The 24,460-nt window shown below is 35.4% G+C and overlaps 3 protein-coding genes and 1 non-coding gene across 9 annotated transcripts; 2 read left to right on the top strand and 2 right to left on the bottom strand.

Annotated features, from left to right (window-relative positions):
- The first annotated feature begins 968 nt into the window (after positions 1–968).
- LOC105796649 (FRIGIDA-like protein 4a) lies at positions 969–4,770 on the top strand. The gene is made up of 3 exons (XM_012626412.2): positions 969–1,943; positions 3,042–3,217; positions 3,978–4,770. Exons 1-3 carry the CDS (start codon positions 1,058–1,060, stop codon positions 4,464–4,466), a joined length of 1,551 nt encoding a protein of 516 aa, XP_012481866.1. The 5' UTR covers positions 969–1,057; the 3' UTR covers positions 4,467–4,770.
- Positions 4,771–5,678: 908 nt separating this feature from the next.
- Positions 5,679–18,185, top strand: LOC105796650 (uncharacterized). 6 transcript variants are annotated; one of them, XM_052628010.1, is made up of 3 exons: positions 5,679–7,158; positions 7,874–8,045; positions 17,424–18,185. In XM_052628010.1, exons 1-2 carry the CDS (start codon positions 6,148–6,150, stop codon positions 8,036–8,038), a joined length of 1,176 nt encoding a protein of 391 aa, XP_052483970.1. In that variant the 5' UTR covers positions 5,679–6,147; the 3' UTR covers positions 8,039–8,045; positions 17,424–18,185. The 6 variants fall into 6 exon arrangements, 5 of the variants coding, with proteins under 5 accessions (XP_052483970.1, XP_012481868.1, XP_052483969.1 ...); XM_012626414.2 differs by having other exon boundaries at positions 17,625–18,185; XR_008194204.1 differs by lacking the exon at positions 17,424–18,185 and adding an exon at positions 7,593–7,768 and having other exon boundaries at positions 5,681–7,158; positions 7,874–7,935.
- Positions 18,186–18,996: 811 nt separating this feature from the next.
- On the bottom strand, positions 18,997–24,372 carry LOC105796646 (callose synthase 12). Its single transcript, XM_012626408.2, has one exon. It carries the CDS (start codon positions 24,267–24,269, stop codon positions 19,119–19,121), a length of 5,151 nt encoding a protein of 1,716 aa, XP_012481862.1. The 5' UTR covers positions 24,270–24,372; the 3' UTR covers positions 18,997–19,118.
- LOC128040295 (small nucleolar RNA J33) lies at positions 21,275–21,355 on the bottom strand. Its single transcript, XR_008194951.1, has one exon. It is a non-coding gene; the product is annotated as a small nucleolar RNA J33 (small nucleolar RNA).
- Positions 24,373–24,460: the final 88 nt, after the last annotated feature.

Below are 24,460 nucleotides of genomic sequence, written 5' to 3' on the forward strand. Positions count from 1 at the left end.
TGGTTAACTTGTGAATCGGTTTTTTAAATAATTTATTAAATTGAATCGATTAAATAGATTGGATCAATCAAACTGACTGGATTAGGTACTAGTGGTTTAGTCGGTTCAATCACCGATTTAATCTTGAAAATTTTAATTTAAACCCTTATAGAATTGTTGTCAACATGGCATTAATTTGGTTGAAGAAACAAATAAAACACTATTTTATAAGTAAAATAAGTTATATTATTACGTAAGTATCTTTGTTTTTTTATATTTTAATAATAAAATCAATTAAAACTCATAATCAAATTTAAATTCATTACGAAACCATAATTTTATCGATTCAATCAAGTTTTACTTTAATTTGTTATAAATTTTAATTTTAATTATGTTTTCACTTTTATCAATATATATATTTAATTAACTTTAATTTCTTAATTAAATGGTGTTATAAATTAATCAGATATAACCCGGTTGGAGAAATAATTAAAATATAATTTAATTGAGAAAATAAGTTATAAAGTGTTTCATTATTTATTGAATGTCATTTTCATATCGCATTCTTATTTGTGGTCTCAACACATATACACATGAAAAAAATTACAAATATTTTTTAAGTTTTTATTGTTTTACATTCACAAATACATGTTTGAACAACGAATCAACTCAGCCCATGATTTGGTTACGACTCGATTGATGTCAGCATTTAACACCGTTAGTGTCAGGTATCAAATTGATAGACGAAATAAAAAATTTAGGTACCAAAATTAATAAATTAAAAGTACAGGGACTGTGAAAGTAAGGGGTCAAACTTACTATTATCCCTATATGATATATGTAGACAAAGAATAGAAAGAATTAACTCAGACAAAAGTATGCGCACCGACGGCGTAAGGTAGAGATAAGCATTACACGTGGCCTGTTCTGAAAGATCCACGCTAGCATCTGCTTAAGCTTTTTGACTTCCTTTGTTACTCCGTTGCTAGGGTTTCTAATTTCTAATTTCTTCTGTCCTTTGGTTTCAGCGAACTGAGTCAGTCACCCGGACGAGTTAACGAACGAAAGAAAGTTCACCATGGGGTCGGTCCCCAATCCGGGTGAGTTAACCGAGTTAACTCAGCCTAGTTTCGATGAGTTCCAGCATCAAACATCTCTTATGACGGGCTGCACTCTTATGTGGAAAGAACTCTCCGATCACATAAGTTCACTTGAGGCAAATCTGATGAGACAATCGGAGGCCTTGAAACGCAAAATCGAAGCACTAGACTCGGAGACCAAGACCTCACTCGACTCACTCAAGAAGAGAGAACTCAGCATCGACGACAGCGTCAAGATTGCAGTCAACCGAGTCGAGCTTCTAAAAAAAGATGCTTTGAAAACCTTAAACGACGACAATCCCGACGGAGAAGTTGACAACGGAGACGGCCTTTTGCAAATCCTGAAATCAACGTGTTTGAGAATGGAAGCTAAAGAGTTCTGGAACTTTGTCTCCGGCCGGAAGAAAGATATCGAATTATTAAGAGAGAAAATTCCAGAAGCTTTATCGGAATGCATCGATCCAGCGAAGTTCGTTATGGAGGCCATATCGGAGGTATTTCCGGTGGATAAAAGAGGGAATGAGAGAGGAAATGATTTAGGATGGGCTTGTGTTTTGGTTCTAGAAAGCTTGATTCCGGCGGTGGTTGATCCAGTGATCGGAAAATCGAGGATGCTGATTACGCGGAGTGTGAAAGAGAAGGCGAAAGAAATCGCGGAGACATGGAAAAGAAGCCTCGAAGAGAGAGGAGGGATTGACAATGTGAAGACTCCTGATGTTCATACTTTTTTTCAACACTTGATTACGTTTGGGATTGTTAACGAAGAGGAGTTGGACCTTTATAGGAAGCTTGTTATTGGCTCTGCTTGGAGGAAACAAATGCCTAAGCTTGCAGTTTCGCTTGGCCTCGGTGATAAAATGCCTGGTATGGGGATTTTCTTCTCGTGATTGAATTACAGTATTTTCAAAACTTCTTATGAATTATGATTTAGTTTCTGTTAGTGAGAATATGATTAAGAGTTTCAAAAATGGTGCAGCTTATTAGAGGAGCTTGTGTTCTAGAAATTGGGTTTTTAACTTAAGCACTGGGAATGGGGATATTAATCTTCACTGTGATAGTGTAGCAAAAGTGCAGAATTAACTTAATTGTTGTAAAGATAAGTTTCTAGGGCATTTCATGAGCAGTATTGCTTGCATTTAGGAGTCTTAGATACAATGAGTATGATATATATTTTCTTTTTATCCTTGGATGGTTGGCTGGAATCAAAATTCATTGGGCATGTTGGTTGAATTTTGGCTGGCCATGGGTACTTCTTCAAAATGAAGAATCCCTAGCCGTAGTTGAGAGACGTAATTAAGTGACTCGTAATGAAAGATGTTACTTAGCTACTACTAATCTAACATGTTGGTAAAGCATTTGTCTTTTCTTTTGTAAGATTACATACTTTGGAGATGATTCATGCTTGTGTATAAGCTCGCACGTGATTTGACTGGTCCTTATATATAAAAATGTGTGTGTGTATGAAGGTATTTGTACACATGGTCTTCTCATTATGTTGGTTGATGTTTTTGGAAGATAGTTTCTCTTCAGAGGACCATTTACTTTTATCATTTTGGGACTTCGGTGCTGTGTCTTGTGAAGAGTTTACTAGCTAGTTGTTGTGGTTCAAATAGAATTAAGAACATAGAACTTCATGTTGAGATAGGTAAAGCTAGATATTCATGGGGTTGGATTACTAAGAAAAATCTGACTTCAAAGGTGTTAGTAGTGGAGCCTAATGGATGTAACATGCATGACTCAAATAAGATTGAATGTCTAATTTTTATATCGATCTACGTTTAGGATAATTAATTTGTATGTTATTTTAACACTGTTAAATCCTTAACATGGTCAATATTTCATTGAAAACATAGCTTTTGTTGATCCTTTCTATGACTATTTACCATAGTTAATTGGAACCTGACTCATTAAATTACAATTACAAGATTGAGTTTGTAATGCCTTTTAAGTTCTTTTCTGCAGACATGATTGAAGAATTGATCAGTAAAGGACAACAGCTTGATGCAGTTCATTTCACTTATGAAGTCGGGCTCGTTAACAGGTTCCCCCCTGTGCCCCTGCTAAAAGCTTTCTTGAAGGATGCAAAGAAGGCAGCTTCATCTATTTTGGAAGATCCCAATAATGCCGGCCGGGCTGCGGTATGCCATTCTTTAGTTGTACTGATAATTGGTTTTATTCTTTACTATTAGTGATATTCAATTATCCTTTTCTTTGCGTAAGCAGAGTGTTCTGTTCTCTTGTTTGATTGCTGTCATATATTCTTTGTGGCGGTTAATGGTATTGAGGCTCACTTTTTATTGTGAGGATTAGGGATGTGGGATTTTCTCTAGATTTTATCTAAGAAATATTCATAAAAGCTCTTTGCATACCTTTTTATTAGAGGTGTTCATGGGCCGGGCGGCCCGTCCGAAATATGGGAGGGTTTGGGTAAAAATATAGGCCCGAAATATGGGCTTGGGCAAAAAAATGAGGCCCGTTTAGAAAATGGGCCGGACCTCGGGCACCACTTTTTTGGCCCAGGCCCGGCCCGGCCCGAATATAATAAATATATTTTTTATTTTTAAAAATATTTTAAAATACTTTTTTTTTAAATACTTTTTTAATTTTCTAAAATTTTTTTGGTGTTTATTTAAAAAATGGGCCGGGCCCGGGCTTAGGAATTTTCTCCCGGGCCTGGGCCTAGGACTCGGGCTGAAATTTTTTATGGGCCCGGCCCGGCCCATGAACACCTCTACTTTTTATCTCCTAATTAATGCCAAAAACCATGAAACCGGTGGTATTGACTATTGACAAATAGGTGGGAGAGATTGATTGGTCATGGTCGTCTATACCTTAAAGTATTCTTCATTTCTAGCAGTTATGTTTCTACTAATAAGTAGTAGTTCTTGATTTATACAGCAACTTGCTGCACGCAAAGAGCAATCAGCACTTCGGGCAGTCATGAAGTGCATCGAAGAGTACAAACTCGAGGCAGAGTTTCCCCCAGAAAACCTCAAGAAACGCCTTGAGCAGCTAGAGAAGACCAAGACTGAGAAGAGAAAGCCAGCTGCAGTTCCTGCTAACAAGCGAACACGGGCCAGTAATGGCGGTCCAATGCCTCCAGCTAAAGCTGGCCGTTCAACGAATGCATACGTCTCATCTTTTGCAGCACCACCGTCAATTGTCAGGTCTCCCTCACACCCTCAGTACCCTGCTGCAGTCCCAGCATACCCATCCCCCCCACCTGCCATGTACGGAACCCAAACCCCACCCACCTGTCCGTATATGTACTCACCAGAAGCAGCCCCTCAGCTAGCTGGTTCTTACCCTGGAGCTCCCATGAACTATCCTGCATATGGAGGGTATGGTAATGGTATAGCACCAGCATATCAGCAGGCTTACTACTGATAGACGATGACTACTCTGGAGATTGTAACTACTGAGATGACGACTACCAACCGAGCTAAGTTTCTAAATGGTTTTTTTGCTTGTAATGACTAACCATTTTAATGGTAGCAATGCCTGTGTGTTAATTATTATAATTGTTGTGTGCTTCTTGCATTTGACATGGTGAGAAGCTGTATTTCTAATGTTGACTGGAACTTATAGTAGTTGTAGGTGATTGTGAAGTAATGAACCATGTCTTGGAACTCAAAAGACAAAACCATCTAGGGTTAGTTGTAGAAATATGTCCTGTTTATCTGAGACTTTACATCCTCTTCTTTTGGTTGCTTTCAAAATTTCAACAGAACAAAATGCCATTTGGAAAGGCTTTTTGGCAGTTTGATATTAAAAAAAAAAAAATAGTTCAATGATTTCCAGATGGTGTTTGATGAGAATTTTATTTAAAATTTGTTATTTTTTTTCTCCAAAATATTGTTGTTTTGGGATTACTTTCTTTCCTTTTAAGCATTATGTTTACATTTTTTTATCAATTTGATTATTATTATTTAGTTAAATTTGATTATTAAACTTAAAAATAGATAAATTAGTCCCTTGTTAAAAATTGATCTCTGTTTGTCAGTTTTAATAGAAATTTTAAACAAAAGATCAATTTATTTTTTGTTTAATATACAAGGATTAATTTACTCATTTTTTAAGTAAATGAGATTAAATACAATCTGAATTTTAATATACGAGTCTCCATGATACTTTAGGGCACTTCGAACTCACGTCCTTCTGCATTAACAACAATGTCGATGTCAATTGAACTAAGACTCAATCGACAAAATTTGTTAATTATTTAGTGCTTAATTTGAATTTTAAAGTTGATATAATTAAAATTAATAATTTTAATAATGAATTTTAATTAAATCAAAATTTACCTTCGATTATTAAAATATAAAACTTTTATCAAATAATCGAAAAACTTAAGGCTAGCTTAGGTTAAAATATGTGGTTAATCTTTGTACTTTGATAAAATTTGATATTTAGCTGATACACTTAAAAGTTAAAATTTAAGTCTCATATTTTTCTAATTTAAAATTTTTAGCTAAATAATTAACTTTGTTAAATTTTTGTCAAATTTCATCAACTTGGCATATGAATTAAGCTATCCTCACATGAAGTTGTATATAAATAATAAAAAATAAATATGTTAAAGTTGACAAACCTTGATAGAAACTACAAAAGAGGGTAATGATTAGGCTATAATTTTGAAATTGAAAATGTAAGAGGATTGGATTTTTAAATTTTAAAGTACAGGACTAAATCTCAAACTATATAGAAATACAGGGATTAATAGCATCTTTTAACCGCTGGCTTTTGCATCCTATTTATAACCACGGCCCCAAAAATACAGTTCATTTCTCAGTCTTTTCTTGGCTTCATGGCTTTTCTTGTTTTCTCCAGTTGTGTGCACTCATAGACTCCATAATTTTAGGAGCTTAAGAGATTGTTTCCAGATCTAAAACTACGCTATACTCATTGGAAAAAAGCACCTCCAACCTTAAAATTCATAACCTGATGGTCTTAGAAGAAGCAAATCTTTGTAGGCCTACCAACTGTTCGATGATTTGCCACTGAAAGCTTCTTCATTCTTGCCAAATTCGGTCCTTTTCTGCCAACAGCGACAAACCCCATATTCTAAATGGCGTTGCATTTGCTTAGAAAGACCGTTGCATACCCATCGATTAGGAATTCTGGGTTCCTTACAAGGCTGCGTAGTTTCAGCTCAGTGTTCCCTCCAGTTATCAATAAGGAAGATACCAAGCCGACCAACTACTCTAGTAAGATTTATCTTTCTCCTTTGTTCAATGATTGCTCTTTTAAATTGGGTTCTAACGGTATTGAGCTCGTGGATGATGAAACCTGGAGAGTCTCGTCGGGTTTAGCTCATGCTTACAAAGGGTTTGATGGGGAAATGGAAACACTACCCTCTATGGAAGCAGTTGATCAAAGGGTAGATAATGGTTCTCCTATAAGTGAAGATGATCAAGACTTTGATGACATAGATAATATGAGAATCCGGGGTAATCTTTTTTATAAAATCGATCGTGGTTCCAAAGAGTTCGAGGAGTATGCTTATGACTTCCATAGGAAGAAAGGTCCCAAGAACAAGGATGATCGCAAAGAAAGTAAAAATAAGGAGTCTTTGCATAAGAAAGATGATCCAAAAGAAAGCAAAAGGCTCGAGAAGTCAAATGTTAAACTACTTAAAGATGTTAAAAATGGAAGTGTTAGAAATATTCCTGACAAAGTGGAGGTTTGTTCGGCTGAGAAGAAGGTGAGAACTCCCACTTTTAATCAACTAACTGGTCCTTATCATGAACCATTTTGCCTCGACATTTACATATCGAAAGCATCGGTTCGCGCCTGCATCATTCATCGGGCCACTAGCAAGGTTGTTGCTGTAGCTCATTCCATTTCTAAGGATATGAAATTTGATTTAGGTTCCACTAGAAATGCTTCTGCTTGTGCTGCTGTGGGTTTGATTTTGGCTCAGAGAGCATTGGATGATGATATACATGATGTTATTTACACACCAAGGAAAGGGGACAGGTTAGAGGGGAAGCTTCAGATAGTTCTTCAATCTATTATCGATAATGGAGTAAATGTGAAGGTTAAGCTTAAACAAAGAAGACCCAAGAAAGCAGTGCAGGTATCTACCACTTAAGTGCATTTATCTGGCTGTCCTGATGATATATTGGCTACGTTTTCGGTTTGCATTCTAAAGTTCTCGAATTTGTTAAATGAAATCACTGTCCTAACGATGCAATATTAGTTGATAGCAAGTAGATGCTTGTTCTTTCTGTTTCATGGTAGAAAGTATCAGTAGTTCTATAGATTTTCTGCCGTAGTAAATGTACATATGCTCGCTTAGTAAATGTTTGGTTATTTGCGGGTTAATTGATGAAGCAGCTTCTTCTTTTTTTGTTTCTTAAAGTATTTATGTCTGTATTTGACATATATTTAGATGTGGAAATGGATGATAACATTGATTCCTTGAAATATTAAAAAGAAGACTAATATAAGGCCTCTAGGAAGTGAATGCTAGAAACCAAGCATAACGAAATAGAATGTATTTATATTTAGGCTTCCTATGGTTTGGCTTTGCATGCTAGTGAGGTGCAGTTGGGGGCAAAATATGGTACCAACCTCACTGGTTAGCCCTTTGGTTCAGCATGTTAGTCCAGTGAGAAGCCATCTTCACCACGCTGATCAGCCCCAAGTCACTGGAGATTTCAGCACCAATTGAAATTAACTGAGCTGTTAGTATTTTTAATAGACAAAAATACCATTACTTTTATTTATTATTTTACCATTTTATTCTTGAAAGTTAAACTAATTTCTTTCCCATTCTTATTTTTCTTCAGATTTGGCAGCCAAATTCTGCTGAAAACTTCATCCGCTCTTCAACTCCTGCTTTCCCACTCTCCTCTTTTCCCACTTCTCCCGGAAAAAGCACACCACCAACAACAAGCAGACTCAAAGAAACTCTGTTTTTCGACTCATCCTATCAATCTTGTTCTCAACTTTGATCACTTGGTAAGTCAAAACCCTTCTTTTTCCACTCTATATATGTGTTTGAATTGTATCAAAGTAGTTTCTGTTTTTCCTTCTTATCTTGTTCTTAGCTAAGAAAATAATAACTATCTGGGTTCATTTGTTTGTGCGTGAGGGTACTAGAAACTGTATGTAAACTCTTTGTGGCCACATATACTAAGACCAATCTCGAATAACTCCTTCGCTACTCCAAAATCACTTGCCTTGTAGAAAGCTTCTATTAACATCCTAAAGGTAGAAATATTAGGATTTATACCCATTTGCAGCATGTCGTCCAAGATAGAAGTAGTGTCCTGAATTTTCCCATTTTTGCAAAGACTGAATAATGTTATTGTGTATGCAAACATTAGGAGTAATCCCTCTTTCTCTCATCTCATCGAAAAGTCCATAAATTTCAAATATTTGATTTTAGTTCCTAAGCCAAGTATCGTTGAATTATAAGTCCATGACGCTCTTATTACATCCTTTTTTCTCCATGTCCTTGAGAACTCGAAATGCAGATGAAATCTTTACTTCTTTACAGAAAATATGGATGAAAGTATCAAAAATAACCGCATCGGGTTGCAAATTTTTACCTATCATCTCTCTGAATTTCTTTTTAGCTTCATCTATCTTTCCTGCTTTGCATAGAGCACTAATTATGATAAAATATGTAACTATCAGGAATACATTTCATGCTACGGCTAACATCATCAACTAGGCCAATAAATGAGTTCCCAAGGTTACCTAGAGCAGCACTTCCATGTGTCCACATCTCATGTGCAATTTCCATAGCTTTGTCCAATTTCCCACTTTTACACAAACCATTAATTACAATATTGCATGTCACAGTATCCACACCATAGCCTTTTTCATTCATCTTTTGCAATAACTCTTCTGCCTCCAATATTTTACCCTCTTGCTATAGGCTATGCAGCAAAATATTACAAGTATAAGGCTTAGTTTGGATGGGTGGTGTGTTTACCTTCAGTGAGGTTAAAAACAGCAGTGGTGGTGAGATTAGTTACTGTAGCGGTGAGATTAGATATTGTAGCAGTAAGATTAGAAACATGATGGAGTGTGTTTGGATTCAAACGCAGTTGTAGCGGTGAGGTGAGAATAAAAAATGACTATTAAGGACATCAGATTAGAATTGATATATAATAGAAGTTTTTTAAATTATTTTACTTTTTAAAAATTATTAAAATATGTGAATTTATAAATTCATTTAATAAAATATTAAAATGTATCTTCTAATATTTTAATGAATTATATAATTAATTTAAATTATTTATTAGATAAAATGACAATTATTTTTAATTTTTTATAGTTAAATATTTTTATAACAATGATAAATATTATTTTCACAAATAGTAACATTATACTTGGATCAAATTTTGAAATATCTAAACGGATAATTTTTAATTAAAAAAATATAGTAACATAAGACGTAACAAGTTTCATTATTACTAGAAATTAGGTTATGATACAAAATGTTTTTACAAATATGGATTCGTTAAACTAGTTGAAATGGTTTCCCTTAATATCGTGATTTTAAGGTCACTTTCTCTGTTAGAAGAACTCGATTCACCTCTATCAAACTGGCTTGAAGAGACTGGCATGTCGGGTATATTCTCAAATTCTCAAATATCCTCATCATTTGACCAAGCATGTCTTCGAATGTAATTATGCAAAACCATTGTTGCAATAACTATTAGAACTTGCTTGTTGAATGAATAACTTGGAATATCTCTTAATATTGGCCATTTTTTTCCACACTCCAAATGTTCGTTCAATCACAGAGCATAACAAAGAATGGGCATGATTAAAGATTTTTTTTCCAGATACTTGATGATTACCTCGACGAAAATCAGGTAAATGATATCGTTCCCTTATATAGACCTAGAAAACCTGTCATTTGTGGATATCTTGAATCCACAAGATAATATTTTCCTACAAAAAAGTAAAACATAATATCAAGTTTAAAAATAAATTAAAATTTTTAATATTTTTTATGTAAAAAGTAATTAAAAAAATAAAGTTCAACCTGGTGGAGGGTGTGGAAACTTTAACTCTTGTTTTCTAAGTGCTTGCAAAAAAAAATTCTACTATCATGTGCTATTCCTTCCTAACCAGGAAATGTAAAAATAAAGCACACTTTGAAGTCACAATTTGCCATAATATTTTGAGTTGGTTCACATTTCCATCCGATATAAGGTATTTGACAAGAAGACGAAATGCATGCTTTTATATGTGTTTCATCTATGGTCTTAATACAATCCTTTAAAATAAATACAAGTAATGAGATCAAAGTTAGAAATAATTTATATTTTAAAAATATAAAGATTTTGTAAATTTTACCTTAAAGTGAGACCAATATCTTGTATCATGTCGAATATGGTTTGGTACTCCCTCGAATTGACATTCAGTGGGTTTAATCGTGTCTATTCCCATTCGAGCAAATATATGCAACATATCAGTAAAAATTCGACTAACAGTTTTCCCAGATCGTTGAAATCGCTCTGTTGCATTTAAATTTGATTCTCTATTTCCAAGAATGTACAATGATAATGTTAACTTCTCCATCGTCGATACTTTCCTATTCTTTAAGCCATAATTTGTTTGCAAATCATGCAACAAGCTGTGAAATATATTTTTTGGCATCCTAAAACTATTCATGCAACGATCATTGTGCCCATTTAATATTTTGTCCACCCATATTTGACCTGTATAATTTGAATCCATACGCAGTTGCATAGTGAAATAAGTTTCATGGTATACTAATACACTGCTTAACACATATTCTTTCTATTTATGATAATTGTTGTGCTCAATTTGGGTATCAATTGTGACTATTCTTCGTTGAGCTTCTTCACTTAATTCAGGGGTATCATAATTCATATCAAAACTGTTATACATATTGTTAAATTCATCCATAACCTGAAAAAGTAATCAAATGAAAATAAATTAATATTTCATGACATTCTATACAACACAGAAACTTGATTAAAAGCATAGCATAAAAATACCAAACATAAAAAGTATCATACATTAGTTTTACATATAAAAAAGTAGTATAGTTATATTACAATAATAATTTTAAGAGCTTATGGTGGAGGTAGTTGATGCTATAGTTGGAAGGGAAATGAGGATGTTGCTACCAAGGATGAAAATGATGCAATTAGATTTTGTTCAGCATACTCACGTCGAAGCCACCAAATGCTATCATCTGGATCTAAGTTCAAAAACACTTCTCGTTTTACTGGTATTTGGAACATTTTGGTGACAAAATAGTACAGTTCATCTTTTTTTAGAATTTCATCTCCCAAAGTACGCAAAGCATACATTGCATTTGAAATAGTATATTGAGAGTGAGGAAAAATAATTTCATTCACTGACTTCCTTGGACTAGCCATATTCTCACACAATTTTTCAATCTGAGTAGTTAATGTATTTCTTGATGATTTTCTACTTGAACTTGATTTTTTCCTTTCTGGTATCATTTAAGTGTTTGCTTTCTTTGATTAGGAATTTTATGAGAAGGGTTTGATGGTACCTCATCAGGAGGAATACCTTCATTCTCGTTACTATGTTCATCTGAATCACCAAATCCCTCATTAGGTGCATCATTTCCCATAGGAACCCCACTTGGAAGAACACTGAGCGAAGGTGCCATCGTTCTCTCCGGTGGCTACAATGCCACCAAACATTTGCCACATTAAGTCATTCAATCGTGGTTCAATTCTTTTCTTCTTAAATCCTTCAAAATCAGGATTTTCTTACATGGTTATGAATTTGTGTTGCTATATGGAATCATTACAATTATAAAAATCTTAGTAGGAAAATCCTGATTTTGAAGGATTTAAGAAGAAAGGAATTGAACCACGATTGAATGACTTAATGTGGCAAATGTTTGATGGCATTGTAGCCACTGGAGAGAACGCATGGGCACCTTCGTCTGGTGTTCTTCCAAGTGAGGTTCCTATGGGAGATGATGCACCTAATGAGGGATTTGGTGATTCAGATGAACATAGTAACAAGAATGAAGGTATTCCTCCTGATGAGGTACCATTAAACCCTTCTCATGAAATTCCTAATCGAAGAAAGCAAACACTTGAGGTTGTACACAGTAAAGGAAAAAAATCAAGTTCAAGTAGAAAATCATCAAGAAATACATTAATTACTCAGATTGAGAAATTGTGTGAGTATGGCTAGTCCAAGGAAGTCAGTGAATGAAATTATTTTTCTTCACTATCAATATACTATTTAAAATGCAATGGATGCTTTGCGTGCTTTGGGAGATGAAATTCTAAAAAAAAGATGAACTGTACTATTTTGTCACCAAAATGTTCCAAATACCAGTGAAACGAGAAGTGTTTTTGAACTTAGATCCAGATGATAGGGTTTGGTGGCTTCGACGTGAGTATGCTGAACAAAATCCAATTGCATCATTTTCATCCTTGGTAGCAACATCCTCATTTTTCTTCCAACCATACCATCAACCACTTTCACTATAAGCTCATTAGAATTATTATTGTAATATAACTATACTACTTTTTTATATGTAAAACTAATGTATGATACTTTTATGCTTGGGATTTTATACTATGCTTTTAATCAAGTTTCGTGTTGTATAGAACGTCATTTAAATATTAATTTATTTTCATTTGATTACTTTTTCAAAGTTATAGATGAATTTAACAATATGTATAATAGTTTTGATATGAATTATGATACCCTTGAATTAAGTGAAGAAGCTCAACGAAAAATAGTCACAATTCTTACCCAAGTTGAGCACAACAATTATCATGAAGAGGAAGAATATGTGTTAAGCAGTGTAGTGGTACACCATGAAACTTATTTTACTATGCAACCTAGATATGGATTCAAATTATACAGGTCAAATGTGGGTGGACGAAGTATTAAATGGGCACGATGATCGTTGCATGAATAGTTTTAGGATGCCAAAAATACATTTCACAGCTTGTTGCATGATTTGCAAATAAATTATGGCTTAAAGAATAGGAAAGTATCGGCGATGGAGAAGTTAGCATTATTATTGTACATTCTTGGAAATAGAGAATCAAATGCAAATGTTTATTTCAACGATCTGGGAAATCATAGTCGAATTTTTACTGATATGTTGCATATATTTGCTCGAATGAGAATAAACACGATTAAACTCACTGAAGGTCAATTCGAGAAAGTACCGAACCATATTCGACATGATACAAGATATTGGCATCACTTTAAGGTAAAATTTACATAATCTTTATATTTTTAAAATATAAATTATTTCTAACTTTTATCTCATTACTTGTATTTATTTTAAAGAATTGTATTGGAGCCATAGATGGAACACACATAAAAGCATGCATTTCGCCTTCTTGTCAAATAACTTATATCGGACGGAAAGGTGAACCAACTTAAAATATTATGACAGATTGTGACTTCAACATGTGCTTTATCTTTGCATTTCCTGGTTGGGAAGGAACAGCACATGATAGTAGAATTTTTTTGCAAGCACTTAGAAAACAAAAGTTAAAGTTTCCACACCCTCCACCCGGTTGAACTTTAATTTTTTAATTTCTTTTTACATAAAAAATATTAAAATTTTTAATTTATTTTTAAATTTGATATTATGTTTTACTTTTTTGTAGGAAAGTATTATCTTGTGGATTCAGGATATCCACAAATGGCAGGTTTTTTAGGTCCATATAGGGGGAACGATATCATTTACTTGATTTTCGTTGAGGTAATCATCAAGTATCTGGAAAAAAGAAATCTTTAATCATTCTCATTTTTCGTTACACTCTGTGATTGAACGAACATTTGGAGTGTGGAAAAAAAATGGCCAATATTAAGATATATTCTAAGTTATTCATTCAACAAGCAAGTTTGAATAGTTATTGCAACAATGGTTTTGCATAATTACATTTGAAGACATGCTTAGTCAAATGATGAGGATTTTCTAGAATTTGAGAATATACCCGACATGCCAGTCTCTTCAAGCCAGTTCAACAGAGGTGAATCGAGTTCTTCTAACAGAGAAAGTGACCTTGAAATCACGATGTTTAGGGAAACAATTGTAACTAGTTTAATGAATCCATATTTGTAAAAATATTTTGTATCATAACCTAATTTCTAGTAATAATGAAACTTGTTATGTCTTACGTTACTATATTTTTTTATTAAAAATCATCCGTTTAAATACTTCAGAATTTGATCCTAGTATAATGTTGCTATTTGTGAAAATAATATTTATCATTGTTATAAAAATATTTAACTATAAAAATTAAAATAATTATCATTTTATCTAATAAATAATTTAAATTAATTATATAATTCATTAAAATATTAGAAGATACATTTTAATATTTTATTAAATGAATTTATAAATTCACATATTTTAATAATTTAAAAAAAAATAATTAAAAACTTCTATTATATATCAATTTAATCGATGTCTTAATAGTCATTTTCTATTTTCATCATCATAATCATTGTTGATTCAAAACACACTCCACCATTGTTTTAATCGACCGCCATAAAGAATTAGTCTTACCGCGATATGTTTGGATGGGCGGTGTGTTTAGCTCTAGTGAGGTTAAAAACAGCGGTGGCGGTGAGATTAGTTATTGTAGCGGTGAGATTGTATACTGTAGCGGTGAGATTAGAAACAATGGTGGAGTGTGTGTTTGGATTCAAACGCAGCTGTAGCGGTGAGGTGATAATAAAAAATGACTTTAAGGACATTACATTAAAAATGATATATAATAGAAGTTTTTTAAAATTATTTAACAATTACAAAATTAATAAATGATTAAAAATTATTACAATTATATTTATTTTTAATAATAAATAATTAAAAATGAATTAAAACTAGAGAAAAATTCAAAAAATATTTTATTTAATATTTCAAAATTAATCATATATTTAATTATAGGGGCTCAATTCATTATTGAAAGATTATTGAAATTTTTGAGCCTTTAGAAAAATAAAACATTATTGAAAGATAAAATAATAAAGCAACTCTAGAATAAGGGTCTTAATGCATGTTATTTCAAATGTTTGTCATCAGTAACTTAATGCAAGACATTGCTAGCACCAAATAACTTTAAAACTAAAACCAACCGTTGGCTAGTAACTGAAATATCCTATGGCCACCATGTAGAACGTGCAATGTCGAGCCTTGAGCTGGTCATCAATGCTAAAGGGAAGAGTTAAGAATCACATATGTTGGGGTTTTGACAGCAGAGGAAGAAAACAGAAGCAAGTAACCCAGATGATGTAAAGGTTAACTTCATTACTTGAATAAGCAATATGCCATATACATAAGTAGTCCGGATTACATGTGTTGGTTTTTTTAACAGAAAACTAAGGAGAAAAAGAAAAACGAATGCAAAGAAGTTTGAACAAGAAGAAAACTGAATTTGATTTCCAAAAATCAGATCTTTTTCATTGACTTGAGAAGCATTTATGTTACAATGAAATATGGTAGTTAACTAATGTATAACTGCTCCCACTAATACATGACTAAAGCCTAGATAGAATTACAAACAAAATGTAGCTGACATACCAGCTATAACATCAAACATAAATCAACAACTACTCCTACTAACTTTAAGTATAAATTACATTGCAACTAAATCAAGTTACAAATGAACAAAATAAACAAAATGTTGTCGCTTATCGGTTCACTTGGATCTTTGGTCCGCATGTTTGGTTTCTGTTGCATTGCAGGCCAAAGTTCAAAACATCCTGTACTTTGCTTACTGACAAAGTAGTGCATATTGCAGGCCAAAGTCAACACAACTACAATGAAAAATATAACACCATTTTCAGAGTAAATTTATGCCAAATGCTAATTGTTTATTGAAAATATTGAACCTCGATGAACACAAAAGCAGACTTGAATTTAGTAAGACGGCACTAGCATCGAAATTAATGCACCAATGGTTCTAGCAAAGCAACAAAACCGAGAAAATGTTGCCAAAATCACCAAAACAAAGATCATAGTCATTTGATCGGTGCACCAATTACATTCCAAGAAGAGAGTAAATTACACCAAAACAAAAAGAAGATTTTATCAACTAACCACTCTTCAAGAAAAACGAATATCAACTCAAATGCATCCTTTGGGAGGATCACCCCTAGTTCTTCTTGAAGCTCCCTCCTGAACAAATAAGATATTTAGCGAGCATTGTGTTTTAACACTAGATCAACCAAAAAGGGATAAATTTCTAACAACAATATGTTCACCAAGTAATAGACGATGGAAAAAATGGGCGAACAAGGTAAAAAGAAAATCAATGGATGCTGATCTCCAAAGAATTTCTTGTGTTGAAAGTTACTACAAAGGAAAGGACAATAAGATATTTAAATAAAGAAAAAAAAAAGAAGACTCAGATGTTTTCACTCCTTCCGAACAAAAAAGGTTTCTTGGCCATCTAGAAACCACTAGGTTTACCATCAGTTAGGAAACTATCAATTAGATATTTAAAAGAAATGTATTAACCAAATCTAGCAAGTATATAAAACAATGAAAGTAGCAATGATAAACAAGAACATGGGAGAATATCTGCACGGCACACATAGAAAGATTAAAGACCAACAGCTTTTTCAAATGCCCTATGAAAGAAGCAAGATCAAGACTTGTGAAATTGGATTCACTTATCGTGTTTGTTATTAGCGATGAGTCACTGCAGATATATGGCCAAGACTGGAGATATCCCACAACCCCGCCACGAGTCCTGCAGTCTGACGCTTTTGGAGAAGTAATTCTTGTGTACTCGAGCAAAAATCCGACATGGACTCGCTTTATGGTAATCCCCATCTCGATGGACATCTCCCCTGCAAAGAGATCACAATGAGTTACATATCAAGAAACTATCATTATAGAGAAACGCCGGTACAGAAATCGTAAGCAACCTCTAACACACAATAATACTCAAAATGAAATATTTTATATCAAATGTATGCCTCCCTAGCTCTAGCTTGCAAGTTTTCCATTCCCAGTTCCAATTTCAAGGACCATAAGCAGCCTCCCCCCTTCCAACTCACGTACACACTTGAAAACTTTTAGTTCTATAATCCAAATTGAGTACCAAAAAAATTAGGGGTTCATTGAAAGAAATTACAAACCAAATCAACTAATGAAGCTATTACTACCATTTTCAAGGAACCAACTTAACTAATCTCAAAGGTTCTATCAAACCCAATTTACAGAAGTTGCAAATAACAAGTATAGCTTAAATTAAATTGTCCTATAATTTTCCAATTTGATAACTGCAAAAACATGTTTTCTGCTAAGAGTAAGCAACATACAGTATAGAAAATAAATAAAAGAGCCGGTTGTAAAGTAATCCTTTATGTTGAAAGATCAAAAACAGATAATCCAGAAATGGACAAGAATGAAGGGACATGCCTGGGCTTGGAAATACCGGTTTTTTTTACCGGTTTTAGTGAGAACGTTGAGATACTCTACTTGCTCAATGTAAGGCTCTGCCATTGTTTCTTTCGATGAATCGGACTTTGTCTTCGTTGACGAATTTGGTAAATTGCGTGCTTCTTTATTTATAGCTGAAGACAGAATATGCTGAGAATAGAAGATGAAGAACGGAAGAATAAAAAGGAATGAAGAATGGAAGAAGGAGAAGGAGCCTTACCTGGATGAAGGAGGAACCGGAAGAGGTCATTGACCAAACTGATTTGCAACCCAAGGGGAAGGGGAAAGGGGAGAAGAAGGGTAACCAAACATTAGAAAAGCCTGAAGAATGCAACTGAAGAATATATGGGTAAAAGAGGAAAAGAAAAAGCAATTGAAGTTGCTAAATTTTTACTGGAACAAGGCTCCAGTCTGGAGTGAAGCCTCCGGTGAGGTGAAATGCATTTTCAACGCACTGAATAATGCTTTCCAAACAGCCTTGTGTTTACTAACATTTCAATTGTAATTTTTTTTAGTCTAAAAAAGCCAACGTACTGAGATCCAGTTGCATCCAAAAGAAGCCTTAATGTAGTGCACCAGAACCGTTTATATACATATATCTATTCCCCGTGGGGGTAGGTTAAAGGCAGACACTGATTAGTGTAAGAAACTGATGATTGAAAGTTACCTATAATACTAAGTGGAGCTTAGACATCTTTTTGGTGTACTTTCTCTGTAATAATTTTGAACATTTGCAGGCCTTTGCTAAATGCATCATTAAATAGAATCCTGGTTTGCATTGGCTGGAATCTAGGGATCCATGATAAAGCTACCACTGGATCACAATAACTCCAAATAGTATTTCATAGAATCGAGCCACGGAATCCACAGAGTGCCAGAGTCTGGTATGCCGAAGAAGGGGTCGAAATACCTGAGCAATCGATATAAGTCCCCAACCAGTGGGAATAAAAGCCAATAGGCTGGTGAAAATATCAACATATTTCTAAAAAAAAAAGATAAAACTTGGTGCACCTCTTTTTCTAAAACAAAGAAAAAGTTTATATTTCCATTGACAAGAAATAAACTTAACTAATTTATATGTCAAAAAATGAGAAAACAAAGGTCAAATATTCATGAATTCAAAACATGCAATGCAATTTGGGAATTTTTATGTTATATTTTAGAGATTTTCTATTTTAAGGATTTAAATGTAATGTTTTGAGATTTTTAAAATTGTATTTCTTTATTGAACTCGAGGTATCTTCAAATTCAAACTCGTATTATTGTTTCAATCAATAACTTGATGATATTTTAATTAATTTTGTTCCTTATTTTATTAAACAATAAAGTCGTTAATTATTAAAATTTCATAAAAATTTAGTCTGAGTCTTTAAACATTTTTTATTCATATTATTCTCCAAAATTGACAACATTTTCTAATTTAATTTTGAATTTAAATTTTATTAAAATTTAACGATAAGTTACTATGAAATAATCGTTATCACTTAAAATTGTAAAAACAAAATATTTATAAAATAATTACAATAAACACGCCTTTAATTGAAATGATTATGATAAATAATTACAAGTAATGCCAATAAATAGATTTATTAAAAATGAGCTACAATAGTAAGTGAAGCTTAGACATCCTATTGATGTACTTTGTGTGTGATAATCTTGAACATTTGCAGGCCTTTGCTAAATGCATCATTAAATAGGATCCTTGTTTGCATTGATTGGAATCCAGGCATCCATGATAAAACTGCCACTGGACCCATCACTATGACTCCAAACATTATCTCATAGTATCGAGCCAAGGAAACCACAGAGTCCCACAGTCTGGTATGCCGAAGAAGGGGTTGAAATACTTGAGCTATGGATATAAGTCCCCAACCAGTAGGAACAAGAGCCAACAGGCTGGTGAAAACATCAACATATTTGAAGGCTGTGAACTGTCTCAGAGCAATAACAAGAAGTATTCCAAGTATCATCAAAAGGAATTTAGCCAGCCAAACATATATATGCTTTTTTGCCCCGTAGTTGTCCCGAACATACGACATCGTTAGATAGATTCCGAATGCTGCGAATATGAAGATCCAAGACCACAAGTAAACGAAAACACTCCCACTTTGGCCTGAAATTCCCAGATGGTATACAATTCCATATTGGAAAAAGAAGAAACGTAGGTTCAAAATGATTTCCAGTAGCCTTCCCCATAGGCTGGTTGTGACTAAATGGTGCTGCTCCTTGTACCACCAACTTTCCCAGCTTTCTGTAGCCTCTGCAAATATGCTGCCGCGTTGCCAAATCCAGTTCATGAAATTATCAAAGTCGTCTACGGTCTTTAGCCAATCGAAACCCGAAGGATTGAATAGGAAGGGAGCAAATATCCATGAGAGAACTAGCAGCCAACATGTGACTGACATGTCTATGTAAAAAAATGTGACCTTGGCTGATGGGGTGTATGTTGCATAAACCATGAGAATCAATCCGAACTCAATGGCCTTTATGAAATGGCTGCGTGCATACAATCTGTAATTCTCTGTGAAACTTGTGTGTTGTACGACGAAATTACGCCCGGTTTGTCGATACTTTGCACCTCCATGAAGGATGGTCCGACCAAAGAAATGTACACGCGTTCCCATTGAGAATGTGTAGAAAACAATTGAAAGCTGGAGCTGCATAACCAAGAATTCCCAAATGGCTTCAAGGAAACCGTTCTCGACGTAGCTCTCGAGTATTGCTGGAAGTGTGGTAAAGAGACCAAACTGGATGATGAGGTCTTGATTGATAACAGAGCTCAGTGCCTTCTTGCTGTTGTTATTGTACCCTAGAATGGAATTCTCGACACCACTGAGAGCTAGATAAAGTTGACCCCACAGTGATCCATAGACAGAAAGGATGATCACTGTTGTATTGAAGAAATATCCAATTGTTGTGTGAAAGAATGATAACATCCTGAAAAAATCAAGTCTTTGACCCAACCTGTAAACATCTCTGCTGAGGAATTGTTCACCACTCCCACAAGCTATCTTCGCTTCAAAGGTTGATATTTGATTCAACCCGAGGTCTCGTCCTTTGCCAACTTGAATGTATTCATGGTGTGTGACACTGCCCCCTCGCAAAGTACAGTTGAAGCCGGCAAAAATGTCCTCACTGATATTAATCACTTTGGAGGCTTTACTAAGGCCGCCACGAGTCATGAACCAAAGCCTATCGAACACATCGGGATGGCCGTAATGCATTCGGATTTTCAGCGGATTTGCAAAGAGACGTTGAAATAAGGTAACAAAACTCGTTTCCTGTGCTGACATAAACCAAGCAACTGACGAAACAGAGCCACTGAAAATATGTTCTCTAACTCCCAAGATAGTTGGTCTATGGATTCCATGATGGTGCTTGAATTCTTCCAACAGGTTACGGATTTTTAGTGCTTCCTCAAAATAGTTGTCTTGGTTCATATCAATAGTTTGAACTGCATCACCACGAGTGAAGACAATGCCATGGTTTTGATTCTCGGGTTTGCCTTCTCCAATGGTCATTGGACCAGGCAACTTGATTCGATATATCTCCACCTCCCGTTGTAATTGCTGCTCATACTTAATGAGAACCGAGTAATATTCCTTCTCATCCCTCCCTGTTGAAACTTGATCAACATAGGCCATCCGAAGGGCTTCATTGTGTTTCAAAAGATCAATGATTTCCTCAGCACGAGGGTCCCCTATGGCCTTATGTTCCCAATACTTCTGACATGAAACAACATATGTATACTTCATCAAAGCAATACCTTCTTCCTCTTTTGTTATGGTAATATCCGTCTCCGTTGAAGAATCAAGAAAAGCTAGCAGCAGTAGAGCTCGATAATAGTACATCATGCCTCTGACCGTGCGTGCAAATGTCTGGCCTCTATAAGATGCCCAAAGCCTTAAATCTCTTAACTTGGTTGTCCATATTTCATCTGCTGTCACCATTCCCTCTCTACGCATTCTTTCGATGAAGTTCTTCCACTCATCATCATAAATGGTCTGCAAATAATACAGGATGGAAATCCCATCTTCGTTCTTAGTTTCGAGTGTTTCTTTGCTGTACAACACATCTTCATCATTGAAAGGGGTAAGGACACTGAAAGCTATCATCTTCTTCACTTGAGGAGCTCGGGGCATTTTCATAAAGAGTGAGTTACTAAAGAAAGCGAGTCGACGCCTTGCCTCGTTATTAACAGGAATGGTATGCATCGAGTCCCTGGTGGTAAGAATTGTATGCAAGCGCTTAACCTGCAAATAGAAGTCCTTGTTACTAGGATCCAGCCACTTAACTGCGTTCTTGAATAGCCACCTCGCCATGGCGAATCGACTCTTGGGAGCCAGTCCATATTCCCTCAACTGGTCCATTGTCTTTGCTTTGAAAAGGTAAGGAACAACAATTGCATAAAGTGACTGCATAGCATTAGCAATCTCATTCACACTCGTGTTTGGTTCAAGCAACAGCTCAACAAGTTTTATCAACTTGGAATGGATTTGAAGCAGTGCAATCATTCTAAATGTCTTAGTCAACTTCTCGGTCTTGATAGAATGATCAATTTCCCGAAACAAGGCTTTGAGAATGGAATGCTCCTCGGTATTGCTTTTGATTAGTTTATGAAGCATCAAGTACTTGACACAATCATATGTTTCAATCACAGCACAACGCCTATACTCATTCTTGCATATTTTATACCAGAGCCGGTTATCCGGCACATCATATAAGTCCGTAGCCAGATCAAGAGCACGTAGCAACTCATTCCCCAAAAGAAAACAAGGCCAACGAATGACCCTGATTTCCCATGAATTCAGAGGCAACTGTAGTAGCTCAACCTCTTGATCAGATATGATATCTTCTTCCCTAAATGTGGTAACTATTTCATTCCATATTAAAGCAAACTTGTTAGCCTTAACCTGGTTTGATTCGAGCTCGACCATTTTTAAAGGCCGCTGCAGCCCACATCTCACCTTCACCTGATGAATGGCTTCACACAGTTTTTCCCTTAAAGAACCTCCAGTGATCATTATTTCCTCTTGTGGCAGCAAATTGAATTGAATGGCAGTAGCAAAGAACCGAAACCTCCATCTCAGCTGCTCGATGTTTCGAATTTCACCCAACAGTTGCAGCAACCCCATGGCAGCCCCCACAAAGGGAGAATAGAATGAGTACCAAACCTGAGTATCAGCCAAGTAAATCAACACCACAGGCAACCACAACAACCCAATAGTGAACTTGTTGCTGACACTAAATAGGGCTTGCCAGTCCCACTCATAGTCTGCAATTGTTGAATCCAACAATTGTTTTGTTGTGCTAATCATGGGCTTGATCTGGAAGAAGTAACTGACGGTAAATTTTGTACCTAACACCAAAACCCAGAATAGGACATACTTGATTCTATCAACCAGACCTTCCCTCAATCCTTGACCGATGTAACAGTCACCATAGAACCACCATGATAGCAGGTCAAATACTTTCGAATTCAGGCAAATACAAGGAAGGAAAAACAACACCAATTCCGCCAGTTCAGGTAACCCATAAAGAAATGCAAGCCCTAGAAAAAAAGTTACCCTTTGGTTAGCCTCATTAGACCAATGCTTGTCGTGGTACCTTTGCACCCAAATCCTTGTGTAACAAATCACAAAAGTGCCAGTCCATGCTGCAGCAACCAAAATCCTTAGCACCATCCTATGGACCAGTCCCCACGTATGTCTCGAAACACGACTAAACTCCATAGCTGGTTCAAGTAAAGCATGGAAAAGCCTCATTCCACTCCAAGTGATGAACAATGATAAAACTCGAACAGTAACATCCTTGTTATCCAAAGCCAGCCATGGAAACTTCTTCTCCTCCCAGGCCAAGATTACCATTATGTGAAGGAAGAGAAACAACATCACCCATAGCCTGTCGAAGCTTCTGTAGACGTTCCAAAACGTCCTTCGTTCAACAAACCCGGTTTTCCTTTCACTTGTAAACTTACTGTACAAATCAAGTGGCCAGTTGAGAGTATGAAAACAACTCTTGCTCCAAAAGTACTCGTTGAAATCATCATAGTTCCTCCACGTATCATGGGGAGCGGCTCCATTTTTGCTTTTCGCTACCTCGGCCTTGATCGTATCATATATTGGCTTTACAACGCGATTTAGAAACGCATTTTCCACTGATAGCGATGGTATCCATGGCCGTCCCGTGTCTTCATCAATGTAATCTTTTAGGATTTTGTTCAATTCCATGGCCATGTGATGAAAAATGTAGCAGATGCATTCAGGCATGAACCTCAAATTCGCGGATTCTCCCCATATCAATAAATACAGTCCAACGTAAAGCAACTCTCTACGAGTATCAGAATCAAAACTGTCAACGTTGGATGCCTTCCCCAGGTAAGAACACCAGTTACTGTAGTTTTCGAGTAGCTTACAGCGGAATTCGCGGACGACTATGACTTGGAAGGTTCCATTGTTGTCGGCCGGTGGCAGAGAGAGGCGCATATGGGCATTAGCCAAGTGGAGAACTAGGTGTTCCCTTTGGTTCTTTACGTTATCGTGTTGGAAACCAAAGAATAGTCCCAACCAATCGAGGAGGTCCATGGAAGGAACCCACGGGGAGAATGGTGGCTTTCGTAGGTCACCTACGGCGCGCAAGGATGATAGGACGACGTGTACTTGAGGGTACCGGAGGCCGGGATGATCTATGCGGAGATTATGCATGGGGATTATATTGTACGGTTCATCTTCTGGCGGTGGTAAGAACCGTGTGCGAGGCTGGTGACGTAGCAGAGACATGGCTTAGGCAACAAAACTGGAGTCTCCGGTTGTCTTAGAAGGCGTTGAAACTGGAATTTTCAGCGTAATTTCTTTTTTCGTATTGTGTTTGAGTGACATACTAATTATTATCAATAAAAAAGAGAGAAAATTCTCTAAAACAAAGAAAAGGTTCTATACGAAAATGAATGTGGAAAGTTGACTTTGTTGAC

This window comes from Gossypium raimondii, chromosome 3, assembly GCF_025698545.1.
Source record: "Gossypium raimondii isolate GPD5lz chromosome 3, ASM2569854v1, whole genome shotgun sequence".
NCBI lineage: Eukaryota > Viridiplantae > Streptophyta > Magnoliopsida > Malvales > Malvaceae > Gossypium > Gossypium raimondii.

What these genes read in the sequence shown, in the direction of transcription:
- LOC105796649 (XM_012626412.2), top strand. Translation starts at nt 1,058, where the DNA reads ATGGGGTCGGTCCCCAATCCGGGTGAGTTAACCGAGTTAACTCAGCCT. An exon ending in CCTCGGTGATAAAATGCCTG is followed by an intron (nt 1,944 to 3,041) that starts GTATGGGGATTT and finishes TCTTTTCTGCAG; the next exon opens with ACATGATTGAAGAATTGATC. An exon ending in ATAATGCCGGCCGGGCTGCG is followed by an intron (nt 3,218 to 3,977) that starts GTATGCCATTCT and finishes TGATTTATACAG; the next exon opens with CAACTTGCTGCACGCAAAGA.
- LOC105796650 (XM_052628010.1), top strand. Translation starts at nt 6,148, where the DNA reads ATGGCGTTGCATTTGCTTAGAAAGACCGTTGCATACCCATCGATTAGG. An exon ending in GACCCAAGAAAGCAGTGCAG is followed by an intron (nt 7,159 to 7,873) that starts GTATCTACCACT and finishes ATTTTTCTTCAG; the next exon opens with ATTTGGCAGCCAAATTCTGC.
- LOC105796646 (XM_012626408.2), bottom strand. Translation starts at nt 24,269, where the DNA reads ATGTCTCTGCTACGTCACCAGCCTCGCACACGGTTCTTACCACCGCCA.